Here is a 17,640-nt window from a genome sequence, read left to right on the forward strand (position 1 = left end):
CTGACAGGAATATACATAATCATGGCTACAGTTACACTTCCTCAGGAAGAAACTCTTGAATATAACGTAACCAAATTATGACACTGGGTCATAGGATCTTGTTTTTATTAATCCAATCACTAATCCTGACTATGTTCACAATAATTATAAATAGGGCTGTCGATTAATTGCAGTTAACTCACGCGATTAACTCAAAAAAAAATTAACTGTGATTAAAAAAATTAATCGCGATTAATCGCACTGTTAATAGAATACCAATTGAAATTTATTAAATATTTTTGGATGTTTATCTACATTTTCAAATATATTGATTTTTATTACAAACGCAGAATACAAAGTGTAGTGCTTACTTTATATTATTTTTTATTACAAATATTTGCACGGTAAAAATGATAAACAAAAGAAATAGTATTTTTCAGTTCACCTCATACAAGTACTGTAGTGCAATCTCTTTATCCTGAAAGCATAATTACAAATTAGAATTTTTTTTTGTTACATAACTGCACTCAAAAAATTAAACAAAGTAAAACTTTAGAGCAGAGGTGGGCAAACTGCAGCCCGCGGGACCGTCCTGCCCGGTGCTTGAGCTCCCGGCCAGGGAGTCTAGCCCCCGGGCCCCTCCCCTGCTGTCCCCCCTCCCTCGCAACCTCAGCTCGCCATGCCGCCAGCACTCTGGGTAGCATGGCTGCAAGCTCCTGCCGGGCAGCGCAGCTGCGAGAGCCGCCGGCCTGACCCGGTGCTCTAGACTGTGCAGCGGTGTGGCTGGCTCCAGCTGGGCAGCGCGGCTGCCAGTCCTGGTGCTCTGAGCGGCATGCTAAGAGGTCAGGGAGCAGTTGGATAGGCGTGGGAGTCCCAGGGGGCCTGTCAGCGGGTGGGGTTGGGGGTGTGGACAAGGGTCAGGGCAGTCAGGGGACAGGGAGTGTTTGATAAGGGGTGGGGTCCCGGGGGGGTGGGGATGGTCAGGGGACAAGGATGGGGTGTGTGTGGATGGGTCGGGGGTTCTGAGGGGGGCAGTCAGGGGGTGGGAAGTGGAAGAGAGCGGATAGGGGGTGTGGGCCAGGTTGTTTAGGGAGGCACAGCCTTCCCTACCTGGCCCTCCATACAGTTTCGGAACCCCGATGTGGCCCTCAGGCCAAAAAGTTTGCCCATCCCTGCTTTAGAGCCTACAAGCCCACTCAGTCCTATTTCTTGTTCAGCCAATTGCTAAGACAAACCAGTTTGTTTACATTTACAGGAGATACTACTGACTACTTCTTATTTACAATGTCACCTGAAAGAGAGAACAGGCATTCGCATGGCACTTTTGTAGCCAGCATTGCAAGGTATTTATGTGCCAATGTTAAACATTCATTTCAATTCACCTAATACAAGTACTGTAGTGCAATCTCTCTGTCATGAAAGTTGAACTTACAAATGTAGAATTATGTACAAAAATAACTGCGTTCAAAAATAAAACAATGTAAAACTTTACAACCTACAAGTCCACTCAGTCCTACTTCAGCCAATCTCTCAGACAAACAAATTTGGTTACAATTTGCAGGAGATAATGCTGCCCATGTCTTGTTTACAATGTCATCTGAAACCGAGAACAGGTGTTCGCATGGCACTGTTGTAGCTGGCATTGCAAGATATTTACGTGTCAGATGCGCTAAAGATTCATATGCCCCTTCATGCTTCGGCCACCATTCCAGAGGACATGCTTCCATGCTGATGATGCTCGTTAAAAAAATAACGTATTAATTAAATTTGTGACTGAACTCCTTGGGGGAGAATTGTACGTCTCCTGTTCTGTTTTACCCACATTCTGCTGTATTTCACGTTATAGCATTCTCTAATGATGATCCAGCACGTTTGTTTTAAGAACATTTTCGCTACAGATTTGACAAAATGCAAAGAAGGTACCAATGTGAGATTTCTAAGGATAGATACAGCACTTGACCCAAGGTTTAAGAATCTGAAGTGCCTTCCAAAATCTGAGAGGGACGAGGTGTGGAGCATGCTTTCAGAAGTCTTAAAAGAGCAACACTCTGATGTGGAAACTACAGAACCCGAACCACCAAAAAAGAAAATCAACCTTCTGCTGGTGGCATCTGACTCAGACGATGAAAATGAACATGCGTCGGTCCGCTGTTTTGGATTGTTATCAAACAGAACCTATCATCAGCATGGACGCATGTCTTCTGGAATGGTGGTTGAAGCATGAAGGGACATATGAATCTTTAGTGCATCTGGCACGTAAATATCTTGCAATGCCAGCTACAACAGTGCCATGCAAACACCTGGTCTTGTTTTCAGGTGACACTGTAAACAAGACGTGGGCAGCATTATCTCCTGCAAATTGTAACCAAACTTGTTTGGTTGAAGTAGGACTGAGTGAACTTGTAGGTTCTAAAGTTTTATATTGTTTTAGTTTTGCATGCAGTTATTTTTGTACATAATTCTACATTTGTAAGTTCAACTTTCATGACAGAGAGATTGCACTACGGTACTTGTATTAGGTGAATTGAAATATACTATTTCTTTTGGTTTTTACAGTGCAAATATTTGTAATCAAAAATAAATATAAAGTGAGCACTGTACACTTTGTATTCTGTGTAGTAGCTGAAATCAATATATTTGAAAATGTAGAAAACATCCGAAAATATTTAAACGGTATTCTATTATTAACAGTGCGATTAATCGCGCAATTTTTTTAATCACTTGACAGCCCTAATTATAAACCATCAAAAATTTCAAGCAAGAATTAACTTAAAGAATTCATAATCATATAAGTGCCCCAATATCTTTTAACAGTCCAACTATGATGCATTGCACAATGTGCGTGTGCAAGAATTATGGAGCTAGAACTCAAGAGCTGTATGAGATAACGCTTGCTCTGCAAAGAGAGAAAAACTCATGCATTGATATAACATTTCATATGCACATTAAGGTCTAAAATCCAGTGTTCCAGAGTTAAATTTGCAAAGCAGCAGTGTGTGTGAGCACACAAATGTAAGCAGTGGGAGGAATAACTACTCTTCCGTTTCTGTGTTAGCAGGCAGTTTTACTTTCTGCTGTCATTACTGCCCTTGCCTTTGCCTAACTGTGGGCCCACTGTCCCACCACTTCCTGGCAGTATCCACTGGTTTTATTCTGATCTCATACCATTTTGCCAACACAGACAGCAGCAGTGCAGACTTTCAGCTTTTACTTGATTTTTTCACCTCCATATTTTAATCCCCTGGGACTTCAATACATTCAAGCTCCTAATAGAACAGAAGTCAGCACAGTTCATTTTAATTAAATTAACTCGCACACCATCTTTTCAAATAGTAGAACTGTATTACTGGCATGCTCTGTGGACCCTTTTCAGATGTGTAACTCAAACACACTTGAAAAAAATAAAACAGTTTGCTCATATCTGTCCATGCATAACTACTGAGGGTATTTTTTTTAATATTCAGAAAAATTATTCTTTCTTGGGCTGAGAAACTGTGTGACAATATTTAGCCACTTTTTATTCCTAGAGATAAAGAGACAACAGTGTCAAACAGCTGCAGAGATGCCAAACTTGTGATGTTCATTGATTATACAAATGGCAAATTAAAGTATTTTGGAATTCAGTCTATTTTCAAACACAGAATGACACATTAACGTAAGGCATCTTTTGGGGGAAGAGAGAGGTTCAAAGGTGCATTTGAGGAGGTGGGGTGGGAGAGGAGGACATCTCTGAGACACTAAAAAAATATAGGAGCAGAAGCATATTTTTCTATATTTCAAATTAAAGGGACTGTCAACTTGTACTAAAAAACCTATGTTAGGTAAAGCCTCTTTAAACAGCATGTCTTGACTTTTAAAAAAAAATTCCTTAAACAAAAAATTGATATATTTTTTCCTTTTTCTTGGTTGATGTTTTTAAGGGTCTTTTCAGCACAAAGACAGACAATATGGAGGAGAGAATGAACTATGCAGATTGCTGTCAAACACAGAGTAAACAAACTGAAAAATGATTTTTGATTAACTTTTTAATTATAGTAATATTAGGTGTTACTTGTAACTATTGTCCGTACAAAACTTTCAGACAAATGTTATCTGTAAGCTGACTGCATCCCTTTGAGATTGGTATCCAATAAGCTCCCGATTACCCGAAAAGCAATGGGTACATGGATTTTATTCAGATAACTGGGAGTTCAGATAATGGAGGGAACAGGAGCCATTCAGCAGCAAGGTGGCCTCCCTTGCAGTCAGGGACTCAACCTTCTCATCTTCCTTACAGTCCTGGCCCGGGGGAGGAAGGGGAAATCTGCTCTTCCCCACTTACTCTCTTCACAGTGGGGCTGCAGAGGGTTCCCTGCCAGTGAAACCTGATCCCTGCAGGTGCAAGGTGCAGGACAAAGCACAGACCCCACAGCCAGGACTCTGCTCTGCCAGATGACTGCAGTCTTCCTTGCACCTGCGGCAGTGCAGGGAGGCCTCTGCAGCTCCACTGCCATGGCCCTGTTCACTCACTTTCATGACAGCAGGGCTGAACAGGCCTCCCTGCACTGCTACAGGATCCATTAAGCAGCAGAGTGACCTCCCCCACAGCCAGGGGCTTGTCTTCCTCCTCCTTGAGGTCCTGACCAGGAGTATCTACTCTATTATACAAACCTCCACATTGGTCAAATCCCTTTCTTGTCTCCCAGCATGAGATACACGGGGGACAAGAAAGAGATTCGGATAATGCAGAGGTTCGGGTAATGGGATTTTGGATGAACGGGAGTATACTGTATAAGGGAAACATACAGGTTTCATTATTTTGATGATGCTCTACCCTTTATGACTGCATGAACTAAATTCTGACATTCCATGTCCTGGAAGAAGAGAGTTTATCTTGCTTGTGTAATTTAAGAATTATAAAATTTAAAAAACAAATGTATTACATATAGCTTATAGGCACAAGAACCATCATGTATAGAATTATGGATCCCAGAGCCTCTGTTTCGCATGATGTTACCAAGGGCAGTACGCTAAACTCATACAGTGATCACCAGTGATGGATTAACAATAACAGCAATACGTAACAAGTTGACCTCGCACTCTGTCCCCAGCCTGGAAGACAGGAGTTCACAATTCACCTTGAGTGTGAAAAGGCTGATACGTCCAGGCAATTTGTAAAAGAGTCCATCACCTCCCCTTGAATTGGAATGTAGCATGGCATTGAGGCAGGCCAGGGGCGAAGTGCCACTGAAACCAGAGAGAAAAAGGGAGATGAGGATTAGAGTATCTAATTGCCAATTTTTAAATAATACACAAAACCCTACAGCATTTTTTTCTTCTTTTTAAATCAAAGGCAGGTAGCAGAAGGGACGGTGATGAGATTTAAGGTACAGGATCTCAACAAGTCTGAACGCTATTATAGCTTTCCTATCTGAGCTGCTTACCACTAAGGCACATCATAGTGAGATAAGTCTCAGATAATAGGAAAGCAGCACATTATACTAATGTTCAAGCCATTCTAGGTCATTTTTAGAGGTTTATCACTTGAGATATTTTTCTCGCTCTCTCTCTGAATTCTTTGTAGCTGGATTCATGGTACTAAGGAAGCCTTACTTTATAGATGGAGAACCTCAAAAAAACCCTATCAATAAAATGTTTATAAAATCAAGTATTTCTGAAATAGTTTTCTTTCAATATACATAACACAAAGAGAATACATGTTAGCATAGTGTAACAGAAAGGGTTTAACGGCACTCTTTTTGGATGGCCCTCATAACTCAGTGGTTGTTTGTCATTTGTAAGTAAACCATTCAACCCACACTCATGCTAATGAAACCTTTGTGACACATCACATCATCAGATTTTCCACATAATCACACATGCACATATAAAACATTACCTCTAGAGCCTGCAAGGGACGTTATTAAAGCAATGTAAGAGTTCACTATTACTAAAAGTGAAACTGAAAACTGGTCTAATTGAAATGTTTCAGTCTCAAAAGCTCAAACTATTAAGTCTCAACTTCTCAAACCGAAAACTGGGTTTAGAACAACTTCTCGGTTAATCTTGATTGAGTTTGTTTTTCTGCTGGTTTGCTTTTTGGCATTTCTTTGCAAGCCTTGGAAGTAGCCAAAGTTACCATGTGTCATTTTATACACCACAGAGAAATCCCAACTCGCTCTCCTGTAAATTACACATCTTTTCCCCCTCTGCACTGAGCAGAATGCTGCAAGTAAATTACCAGCCACAGGACAAGTTTTAGGAAAGGAAAAGATTAACTTCCCTAATTGAAACAGTAGACAGAAGAGATGTCAAAACATTCATTGGAGCTACAATTTAGCCATGAGACTGGCCCCAACATCTCTGCTCTTGCATAAACCACAGGGGATCACTATTTTGCACTTCTTCAGGAAGGCAGCACTCCAACTACTGAGTGTTTCGTAGAATCAGGGTGCATTAGTTCAGAGTGTCCCTTGAGTCATCATGCTACCTCTTTCAGAACTTAGGTTTTCTTTGCAAGCACCCCATGTAAATATTGAAAACGTTCAATGCTATTTAGCTACGCAAGATCACAGCCTTGGTGGGCAGTTTGTATTTTAACACTGGGTCTATGAACAATACTTGATCCTTTCAGCTATACGATAAAGAAAGAAAGCCATCTTTCCCCCAAAGCAGAAAATTAACAATTGGGTGAAGGGAAGCAGATATACCTGGAGGGAAATACCAATTTCTAGAAAAATGATTTAGCTCTGAACGATTTAACTTCACACACGCAGAGAAGCCTGGTTTTAGATACCCATTTTGATAAGTTACCAGTGAAAGCTTGGAAGACAGCAAGAAAATCTGCACTAGTGAAAAGACACCCTGTTATTGCCATTAGTAAAGACAGCATAGTGCTCACAGACCCTCAAATAGTGCAGCTACCTCTCTAGGTAAAAGGACTGATCAAAGAAAGTAGGTCAGTGCAGAGTGAATATCTGATTAAAAGAGAAGGAATATGGAGCTTTCCACTATAAGCCCATCCTTATTCCATTCTCTACATACCACGCTGTGAAACCATCACCCAAGTCCATTCCCACTATAAACCTAGTTGTGAGGAACCCTGAGTATCGAGTGGTGTTCTAACCGCTCTGCTATCAAGGGAACAAAGCATGCTGGCACGTTCCCTCTCTGAACAATGGTAACTCCTACACATTACACCTCTGCCTGTGAAATATGAAGCTGTTCGCTACTCAAACCATCATGATTGTTTCCTAATTTCAGGGATAGTGAGATGAGAAACAAGTTAACAGTCTGAATTGCTTCAGTCCCAAAGGGATTCATTTACCTTCTATAGTTATACAGCAGTTCACCAGTGATGCAGGCAACATGGTGGAAGACAGTTCATAAACCAAAAAGAAAAACAGACCATAGTTAGAACAGCACAGAGTTAAGATCACACATGGGAATCAATGAATGCTGAACTGCCAAAGATAGCTTGATTTACTGTGTGCAGTCAAACTTGGGAACTTTCATCTTGTAACCCAAGTTAAGGAGTTTGCAGCATGATGGCTAGCAAACATCTACTTCCTTTGACCTACAAGGTATTTTGTATCTCCTTTCTCCTAGATTCAACAACAGCAGATGGAAATTCCAGGAAATTAATTTAAGACAACACCTGGGGTTCCATCCAACCCTGTAGTTTCCTACATTCCTGTGCAGGCTCTTCTTCAGGTGATATACGTTCTGAGATCCGTATCAAGGGCCACAAAAAATACAGCAGAATTAACACTGTGGTATGGTAGAATATGTAGAAAGAGCAGTATACTTGCGTATATAAGGGAAGCTTCTTACTTGACCCCAGAAAAAGGAGGAGTCTCTGCTCTAGAGGTGAAGCTCTACAGAGGACTGAGTTTGACTCATTACATAAACACAGGCCCAACACTGGAAGACCAGTAGTAGTTATTTATTTGTAGAAGAAACACACAAAGGAGAAGCATTTATATCAGAGACAGACACGTGGTTGGCATTTAGAATATTTTACAAAAATCCTACAACTCCACTGAAAGGCAGAGATGTTCACTCCATGTTTACAAGAAACTGGAAATCCTCCAGTAGCAATAGTTAAAGAAAAACAGCTAGTATATTCTTACCCCAAATTATTGGGCTACAGAGAGAGAGAGAAAAGAAAGGTGGATTAGAGAAAGGACAGCGAACTCCACTAAGTAATCCAGCCCTTTTTATCCACCTTCCCCCACACTCCACACACTTCATTATAAACAAGAAGATCAATACTGACCTCATTTCCTTTAGTCCCTCAGCCTCTATGACCTGCAGAATCTGTTTCGGGGTCATAGGAGCATCAGAGTAGTTTTCCAACACCTGAAGAGATATAAATACCAAAGTTTCATTCAACATTTTCTATTCTTATTCGCTGAATTGTTTCCTGGGTTGGGATTCAAATATAGGAATATGTCTGCTAAAACTTAATATCTCCACAAGAAAACCTGCTACAAAATTCAGGTTAACCCAAGAGCAGACTACGGTATATATGCATGATCCCTGCACTTTTTCTAGGGCGACAAATGGCTTGCCCTGTTTTGTCATCAGGTCTCTAAGTATACAATTGTGCAAGTATGGGGAGAAGGGGAGAGCTGGGGAATTAGGCACTGATCCCGCACCATTAAAGTTAATGGATGCTTTCCCACTGACTTTCGTAAACATCAGTCAAAGCCCTTACTGCACACAACCTTTAAAATATATATAAGAATCAAAGGCTTCCACTGAAATAGACATTAACATAGTAGATATAGACTGTTTGCTCTTTGGGGCAGAGACTTTCTCTTCATACCTATCTGTTAAGCATCTATCATGTTGGAGTTACAAATAATAATGTCATTACATAAATCAATAGTACAAACTCAGCTGGAACACTGTATTCAGTTCTGATCATCCCATCTCAAGAAGAATACAGAAGAAACAGAGGGGTTTCAGAGACTGGTAATAAGAATGATTAGGGACATGGAAACATTTTTTGCATGGAAAGATTTAAACAATTGGAACTGTTTGTCTCAGAAAGAAGATGAGTAAGAGAGGATATGACAAAGGTATAAAGTAATGAATGGTCTAAAGAATGTAGATGAGGAGCTTCTCTTCATCTGTCTCATAGTACAAGAACAAAGGGACATTTAATTAAGCTGAAAGATGACAAATTCAAAGTGACAAAATAAAATATTTCTTTACACAATGCTGAATAAGCCTGTGGAACTCTCTGCCACAAAATATCATTGAAGCCAACAACTTAGCAAGATTCAAAAAAGAATTGGGCATTTATATGGATAACAAGAATAACCAGAATTATAATTGTAAATATTAAAAATAACAAAGCTTCAGAAGAGATGTAAACCGTAGTGTTTCAGAGCTGAAGCCAACCTTTAAATTATTCAGATTTAAGAGGAAAGTTTCCCTAGGGGCAGGTTACTCCATAACTGCCTGCTCTGCAGGAGTTCTTGCACCTTTCTCTGAAGCAACTTATACTGGGCACTGTCAGAGACAGAATACTGGCCTACATGGACCACTAGTCTGATCCAGTATAGCAACTCCAATGTAAAAATACGTTTCACTATATAGCCTAAAGTACCTGAGAGAAGAGGCAACAGATATTCAGTCTGGGATATTCTGCTAGTAATAATTTAATAAATTCCCCTAACCTAATGGCCACAATGACATGCAATTCTGATTTTAGGAGGGACAGTACTTTATACAAGTTGGCAATGCAATTTTGTCTTCCAATTCAACTAGTACAAGTAGTGAGCAAAGAAAATGAATGCCCTTTTTATGTCCGCAACGTCTAGAACTGAGTCACTGCAGCATCATGTCAGGGACCAATGACTGAAGTCTCCATTTGAACGGTATAGTAACAGGACTGTCTGCAAGAAAACAGCTCACGAAAGCTTATGCTCAAATAAATTGGTTAGTCTCTAAGGTGCCACAAGTACTCCTTTTCTTTTTGCAAGAAAACAGTGCAGGTCACCATCTCTATCACCCCCACTTCCCAGCCTCCTAAAGGAAAGAAAAAGTCCAAACTGAATGACACACTCCAGTGTTGTACTGCAATTAAAAGTCTACCTACACTTCTCAAGAAAAGCAAAACTAAATTATATCCACTATGTCACATTTAAGTATCTGAAAATAATACACAAAGCACTATAGCATTAGCCTGCCAGGGGACTGGAAGTTTGGAATTGTGAAAGCCATGGTTAAATGTAATGAAAGCCCAAGAAATAAGAACATAAGAATGGCCATACTGGGTCAGACCAATGGTCCATCTATAGCCCAGTATCCTGTCTTCCGACAGTGGCCAGCGTCAGAAGCTTCAGATGGAAAACAAGGCAATTTTCAAGCGATCCACCCCTGGTCATCCAGTCTCAGCTTGGGGCAGTTACAGGTTTAGGGACACCCAGGGTATGGGGTTGTATCCTTGGCCTTTTTGGCTAACAGCCATTGATGTACCTATCCCCCATGAATTTTTCTACTTCTTTTTTGAACTCATTTCTAGTTTTCGCCTTCCCAAATTCCCTGGCAATGAGTTCCACAGGTTGAATGTGTGCTGTGTGAAAAAGTACTTCCTTATGTTTGTTCTAAACCTGTTGCCTATGAATTTCATTGAGTGACCCTAGGTTTTGTGTTCTGTGAAGGGGCAAATAACACTTCCTTATTCACTTTCTCCACACTATTCATCACTTTGTAGACCTCTGTCATATCCCCCCTTAGCTGTCTCTTCTCTAAGCGCAACAGTCCCAGTCTTTTTAATCTCTCTTCATATGGAAGTTGTTCCATACCCCTAAACAGTTTTGTTGCCCTTCTCTGCACCTTTTCCAATTCTAATATATTTTTGAGATGGGACGGCCAGAACCTCAAGCAGTATGATAACCTATATTTAAATGGAATAAACCATTTTTATTTGGAGGCAGTACAGCTCTACTACAATCTCCTGCACTGATCAAGTTTTCTTTGGGGTACAATAATTCAGTGCCATCATCAGACACTGTCACCCTTCATCACCCAAATGAAATGGGCATCTGATGTGGACAACACATCACTCAACAGTCAAATGTGAGAGGCACGAAATGGAACATTCATGTTTCCCAAATCAAGAAAAACCTTCACGGCCCATAATGCATCTGGAAAACACTGAACTCAATGACAACCAAATAAAACACAGCCCACAATGGACAATGAGTGAATACTTACTGCCAGAAACAAAAAGCCCTGCTCAGAACAGTTCCTAGCCCCCAACTGTATCAGATGTATGACTACTTTTAAGTGTTAGAGCTGGAAGAGAAAGCATCCAACAAGATTCTCTCTCATTCCTTCACCTACCCCGAAAGGCCCTGCATGCACTGAAGCAACGCCTCCTCTGGCTGATTATGGCAGGATATCGTGGCTCCATTAGGAACCTATTAATGCAGTATTGAGCACTGGTCAGAAGGAATATCTTGGGGGTTCTCAAACTGGGGGGCAGCACCCCTCAGGGGGTCGCAAGGTTATTACATGGGGGATCGCGAGGTGTCAGGCTCCACCCCAAACCCACTTCGCCTCCAGCATTTATAATGGTGTTAAATATATTTTAAAGTGTTTTTAATTTATAAAGGGGGTCGCACTCAGAGGCTTCCTATGTGAAAGGGGTCACCAGCACAAAAGTTTGAGTACCACTGGGATAAGACAACACTTACCACAGAAATTGAATGTGTTGTTTGTAATATTTCCATTTCCTGCCTTCCCAAAGACCCTAACTGTGAACCTTTATGCTACTCGTCCAATTACCCTGCTACCAGACTAGTAATATAATCCTCAGAACACCTGTTCAATATTCCCTGTGGCTCGATTTACTACACTGAATCTCAAAATTCTGTTTAAAAAAAAAAAGTATGTGCAAAGAATTCACTCCACAGGACGAGAAGCTGCAAAAAGTTCTTTTCCTTCCCATCCATGGAGGCATCTAACAGAATAAAAAATGTAACAGAGTCAAATTAAAAGCACTTTGACAGGGGTGTGGTAAAGCCTAGTACTAAACAAACATCTATTTTTAATGGATTTAAGATCAGCTTGAAAGGAGCCCCACAACCCAGAACAGCTAGGAAAGGCTTGGTCTCCCTAAGAGGATAATCTGGTATGAGGTTGAGCCAATGACAAACCAGAAATAGAACAAAGATGAAGCTGGGGTTTAGAGACCTCATACACTTAATGCACATAGGGAGAGGCCCCAACCATGAGGAAGGTAACAAATGACATCCATGAAGAGATTCACTGGTAGACCAGATGCCAGTGAGGATTAACTAACATGGGTGCTATGCCATTAAATTACTACTGATGAGTTGCCAAAGTAGATGAGTTGCAGACTTACTTTTTGGACAGCCAATAAGCAGTGAGTTACCACAGAGTTTAGTGTGTTGGGTGGCGAGAAAAATTATGCAAGCAGACTTAGCACTGGTCTACACTAGAAAGTTAAGTTGATCTAGCTACATTACTCAGAGGGTGTGAAAAATTCACACACTCCCCCAAGAAATGTAAATTAAGCTGACCTAAGCCCCAATGTAGACAGTGCTAGGTCAATGGAAGAATTTTTCCTTCAACCTAGATATCTCCTCTCAGAGAGGTGGATTTACTACAGCGATGGAAGAACCCTTTCCTTCGCTATAATAAGTGTCTACACTACAGTGGCACAGCTGTAGCATTTCTAGTGCACATATAACCTTAGTCTTTTCCCCACACTGGGGCTGCTCTGCTGGCTGGTGACCCCAAGTGCCTACATTCAAGTATTCCACCCACAAGACTAGGACCCACACAGGAGCTGCAGGCTGAAGCACTTCTGAGCATGAACCTGGCACTAGTTTTTTTCCAGCTGCAACTTTTAGCTTGAAGAGCAGGAGAAGAGCGAAAGTCAAAGTCAAGTGAGCTCAAAAATAATAATCTTCACACAAAGGACAATGCAAGCTACCAGAAGGCAGACATTCTAGTCTGAATAGGTTATATAGCGAAGTACTTCTTCATACTACACACAGCGAACCTGTGGAATTCGTTGCAAAGGGACGTTATGAAGGCCAAAATTATAACTGGGTTCCAAAAAGATTTAGGTAAATTCATGGAGGAAAGATCCATCAATGCCTATTAGCCAAGATGGTCATGGATGCAACCCCATGCTCTGAGTGTCCCTAAGACTCCGACGGCCAGAGGCTGGGACTGGACAACCGGGGATAGATCATGCAATAACTGCCCTGTCCTGTTCTTTCCCTCTGAAACATATGGCATTGGCCACTATCAAAAGCCAGGATATAGGGCTAAATGGACCATTGGCCATACTGCGTCAGAACATTCTCATGTTTTCTTTGTTGGTCAGCCCTGGGAATCTCCTCTTGCATGCAAGCAAGTCCTATTCAGAAAAAGCTAGAATAACTACTAGAATCCACTGGACGCTAAGCAAAATCGGATGGACCCAAGACAATTGGACCCCAGCTCTTATTAAATGTCTACATGATCTGGTACACAACCTTGATTCATAAAATACATAACAAAAAACCCCAAGATGCATTTATTTATTATTTATATAGATGCCAATATACTACACACAAAGTATGCTCTTGTGCCAGTAAATCAATGATCAAGTGCCTTTGGCCCAAACAGAGCTGAGAAGAAAAACTATCTAACCCACTAGTATCCATATGGAGATGGCAGGATCACTGTGCCTCCCCTAGTCACTTACATCCACGGATTTTATTTTTTAAAAGTTTATTGTGAAGAAATTTTGGTTCCTGGAGGAAAAAACAAAACAAAACAAACTTTTTCCAATCAGCATTAAAAGTAGATAGCAGCAACAATCAGCACAATAAAGCATGCAAAAAGCTGAGTGTGCCATTTGCAACGTGACTATTCTCCCACTCCAACAGAGTTGAAATGGAGAGTGTTATGAACTGAGTTAAGGGGCTGGGTATTAAAGGCACCAACTGTTCAGACAACAGTTGAAGAGTTCAATCTCCACTTGGATCAACTGGCCCATATTCCCGTCTTTTCCTCCTCTTTTAAAAATTTTAGTTTGATTCTAGTTTCTTGGTGGGTTTATATTTTCTTATTTGGTACAGACTTTTTAAAAGTTTGTTTCCATTTTAGATTTTACAGTTGACCTCTGGATTCCAGATTAAGATCTGGCTTTAGTTCTTTTATAAAAGACAGGTTTGTCCCACATGGTGATAGGCAACAGAATACAGGCGAGTCTCATCTTACGTGCATTTAACATGCATGAATTCAGCTTTGCACGGTTGGCAAAAATAAACAAACAAAAAAGAGAAAAATAACAATTTAAATACTGGTTTCAGAGTAACAGCCGTGTTAGTCTGTATTCGTAAAAAGAAAAGGAGTACTTGTGGCACCTTAGAGACTAACCAGTTTATTTGAGCATGAGCTTTCGTGAGCTACAGCTCACTTCATCGGATGCATCCGATGAAGTGAGCTGTAGCTCACGAAAGCTCATGCTCAAATAATTTAAATACTGTACCTGTAGTGTGGGCGATTCCGCCCACCCTTACATTCAATGTAATTTTGACTATACGCAATTTTCGCTTTACGCACTGACTGCAGAACGTAACCCCAGCTTAAGATGAGACTTGCCTGTACAGCAGGGCTCCAGTAGGATGGTATTAATGGACATAATTAATGGTGTTCCTAGCCTCTGTTTACCAGAAGCTGGGAATGGGTGACAGGGGATGGATTGCTTGATGATTACCTGTTCTGTTCATTCCCTCTGTGGCACACAGCATTGGCCACTGTAGGAAGACAGGATACTGGGCTAGATCGACCTTTGGTCTGACCCCAGTATGGCTGTTATGTTCTTATAACCAAAGCAGGTATTTATTCTAGAAATCTGCCGCTTGAATGAATGGAATTTTTAAAAAACTGATGAAAATACATGCCACAAAATTAACCACATACATACCAGATTTGTTACCAAGAACATGCTTATGACCAAATGAAAATGTTGACCATGAAGACACTAAACAAGTAAAGCCCTTTGGTAGACAGGAGGGATATTTATGTTTTCATGTATGCTTGAACACCATAGCCTTTACAATACCTAGTTTCCCCATACTAGTGGTGTCAGGGAGAAGCTTGTTGCCATGAAGGAAATTCCTGACAGTAACGTTTTCTGGACCTCAAGCTATGATCCCTTCCAAGGAGGTTTAAATAAATCTAAGAAGGGAAAGCAGAATAAGAAGTAGGACCTGACAAAACTGAGAATGATTATTATACTACTGCCCGGACTTTGCTAACCTGTAAGTAAAATTGAACCAAGCAGAAAAATTAAAGGCTCTCTAACAAACAGTACCATTTTCTACAGTGAAGAAATCACCTCAGACCTTGTCAATGCCTCGTCAGACTATCTATTCATACCATTTGAGAAGATACTGTAAGACAGATACTGAGAAATCTAAGCAATGCTTACAAACTGATGAAGGCCTCTCCAGAAAAATGCCTTATCCAACCACCATAAATGGGGTGTGTGGTCACACCTTTCTAAAAGAGAAAATCCTCCTCTTTCCATGGTTAAAGGAGAATCTTTTTCTAGAAGACCCATTCCCTCCCCTTGGTAATATGTGAGAGAGCATGTGAAAGGACCTGTTTCTCACCCTGTCTGAAAGAAGCCCCCACAAACCTGGCAATCTGGAAGGGAGAAATATCTGACAGTAGACCCTTCCCCCATGTAATATGACAGTCTCTCAAGATGATACTGTCGAGGTAAAGTATCAGAGAGGTAGACATGTTTGCCACTTTTACAGATCCAGACTAAGAGTGCTGTGGCACCTTATAGACTAACAGACGTATTGGAGCATAAGCTTTCGTGGGTGAATACCCACTTCGTCGGATGCATGTAGTCATGCATGCATCCGACGAAGGGGGTATTTGCCCACAAAAGCTTATGCTCCAATACATTTGTTAGTCTATAAGGTGCCACAGGACTCTTTGCAACTATAGAGGTAGTGTTTCTGGAAGCACTCCTGTAGTTTGGAATGAAGACCCTGCTGGCAGTACAGAGTGTGCATGTGTTAGGACTAGAATCATTCCCTTTCTTCCTCCCAGTAATATACAGAGAAAAGAGACTAGTAATTTATCTCTTTCTCTTGAGGGATGGAGGTGGAAAAAGGAGCGGGCAGAGTTGTAATGGTGGGAGCTGTGACTCTCCACCTTTCTACAGAGGAAGTCATGCTGTGATTATGTTGGGCTGGATGTGGGGGGGGGGGGGTGCTGTGCTCTAGAAGCAGCCTCCTCTCTTTCCCATCTCATACTGAAGATGGGGAGAAGGTTGCTCTCTCTTTGTTTTCTTGTATGGGAGAAGCAATGTCCAGATTGGGTGGGAGGGGGATGCTGGCCTCTCTGCAGGATCCTTGGCGCAGGGACCAGCTCTTTATTTTGTTTGCACAGCACCCAGCATGCACAAAGGGGTCCTGGTCCAGGATGGGGACTCCTAGGCACGACAGCAACACAGATAACGCTAAGCAGCCTCAGGAGGTGTCTCTCAGCTCCCTTGGAGCCAGGCCCCTTCTACTCACAGGGTGGGGTGTCCCCCCCTGCGCCCAACCCCCCTGGAGCGGCCACTGCCCTGGCTGCACTGGGGAGCCCCCCAGCGTGCCCGGGCCCCTCTCTGAGAGACAGCCCATCTTCCCTCCGGGGGGGGGGGGGTCACCTCGCCCCGAGGGAAGGCGATCTCCGCCCTCTCCCCATTGTACACCGGGGTCCGTCTCCTCACAACCCCCCCGCAGGGCCCCTCCCTGCCCAGCACGGGCCCCGCTAGTCACGGGGGCAGGGTGTTTCCCCAGCCCCTGCCACCGCGGGGCCTCCCCGCCCCCCTTCCTGGGGGGATCTCCCCCTCACCAGGCGGGCGGCCTCAGCCCACGTGCGCTCCTTCTTCCTCCGCTGCTTCATCTCCTTCATCTTCCTCCTGCTCCGGGCTGAGGGGAGAGGTGGGGGGGGCCGGGGCGCGGGCACGCGGGCCGGGGTTCGGAGGCGGGAGCGCGCGGTGCGGGTGCGGACCGTTAGCCGGGGGGCGGGGCTGGCGCGCGGCCGGCGGGCAGGGAGGGCGCGAGGCAAGGGGAGGGGTAGCTCCCGGGCGCTATGGAATGCAGCAGCAGTGGCGGCTCAGGCCCGACATAACAACGGGGTCAAAGGGCTCCGAGGTGGAGGGGGAGGGACCTCCTCAACGGTGGCCTCGGCAGGACAATCCAACCCCCGCGCTCGGCTCTGGCGGGGGGAAGAGGCGGGGAGCTTTTCCGTTTGAAGGAAAACAACCCGCAGGGTCTGATGGGAATTGTAGTCCCACCGCGGCCCGGCGCGAACGGCGAACGGGCCGCTCCAGCCCCGAGACTACACCTCCCAGCAGGCTCTCCCGCCCCAGGCCGCCGAGGGCCGGCGTGCCGGTGACGGAAGCACGCTGGGCTTGAGCCGTGGTTGCCCTGCCCACGCTGGCTGACAGGGCCCCGCCGGGCCCGGCTTCCGGGCCCGGGGGCGGCCATTGTCCCCACACGCCGATGTGGGGTCCGGCAGCCCCGCAGGCCCCTTCTCCAGCCGCTGCCTCCCCTGACCCCGGGATCTCGTAGGAGCCACCCCAGGCCTCAGTACCGACACCCTCCCCCCACCCAGAGCCATTCACCCCCG

General features: G+C 43.3%; 1 protein-coding gene across 1 annotated transcript in view; it reads right to left on the reverse strand.

The window, feature by feature from the left end:
* ASXL1 (ASXL transcriptional regulator 1) overlaps positions 1-17,244 on the reverse strand; it is a 30,373-nt gene extending 13,129 nt beyond the window's left edge. Inside the window, exons 1-4 of the mRNA XM_027824960.3 lie at positions 16,861-17,244; positions 8,237-8,319; positions 7,286-7,288; positions 5,097-5,205 (exon numbers count right to left, since the gene is read on the reverse strand). Coding sequence (XP_027680761.2) covers positions 5,097-5,205; positions 7,286-7,288; positions 8,237-8,319; positions 16,861-16,920 — 255 coding nt within the window. The 5' untranslated portion in view covers positions 16,921-17,244. The remainder of the gene's footprint in view (positions 1-5,096; positions 5,206-7,285; positions 7,289-8,236; positions 8,320-16,860) is intronic.
* Positions 17,245-17,640: the final 396 nt, after the last annotated feature.

The sequence above is a fragment of the Chelonia mydas genome, chromosome 13 (genome assembly GCF_015237465.2).
Source record: "Chelonia mydas isolate rCheMyd1 chromosome 13, rCheMyd1.pri.v2, whole genome shotgun sequence".
NCBI lineage: Eukaryota > Metazoa > Chordata > Testudines > Cheloniidae > Chelonia > Chelonia mydas.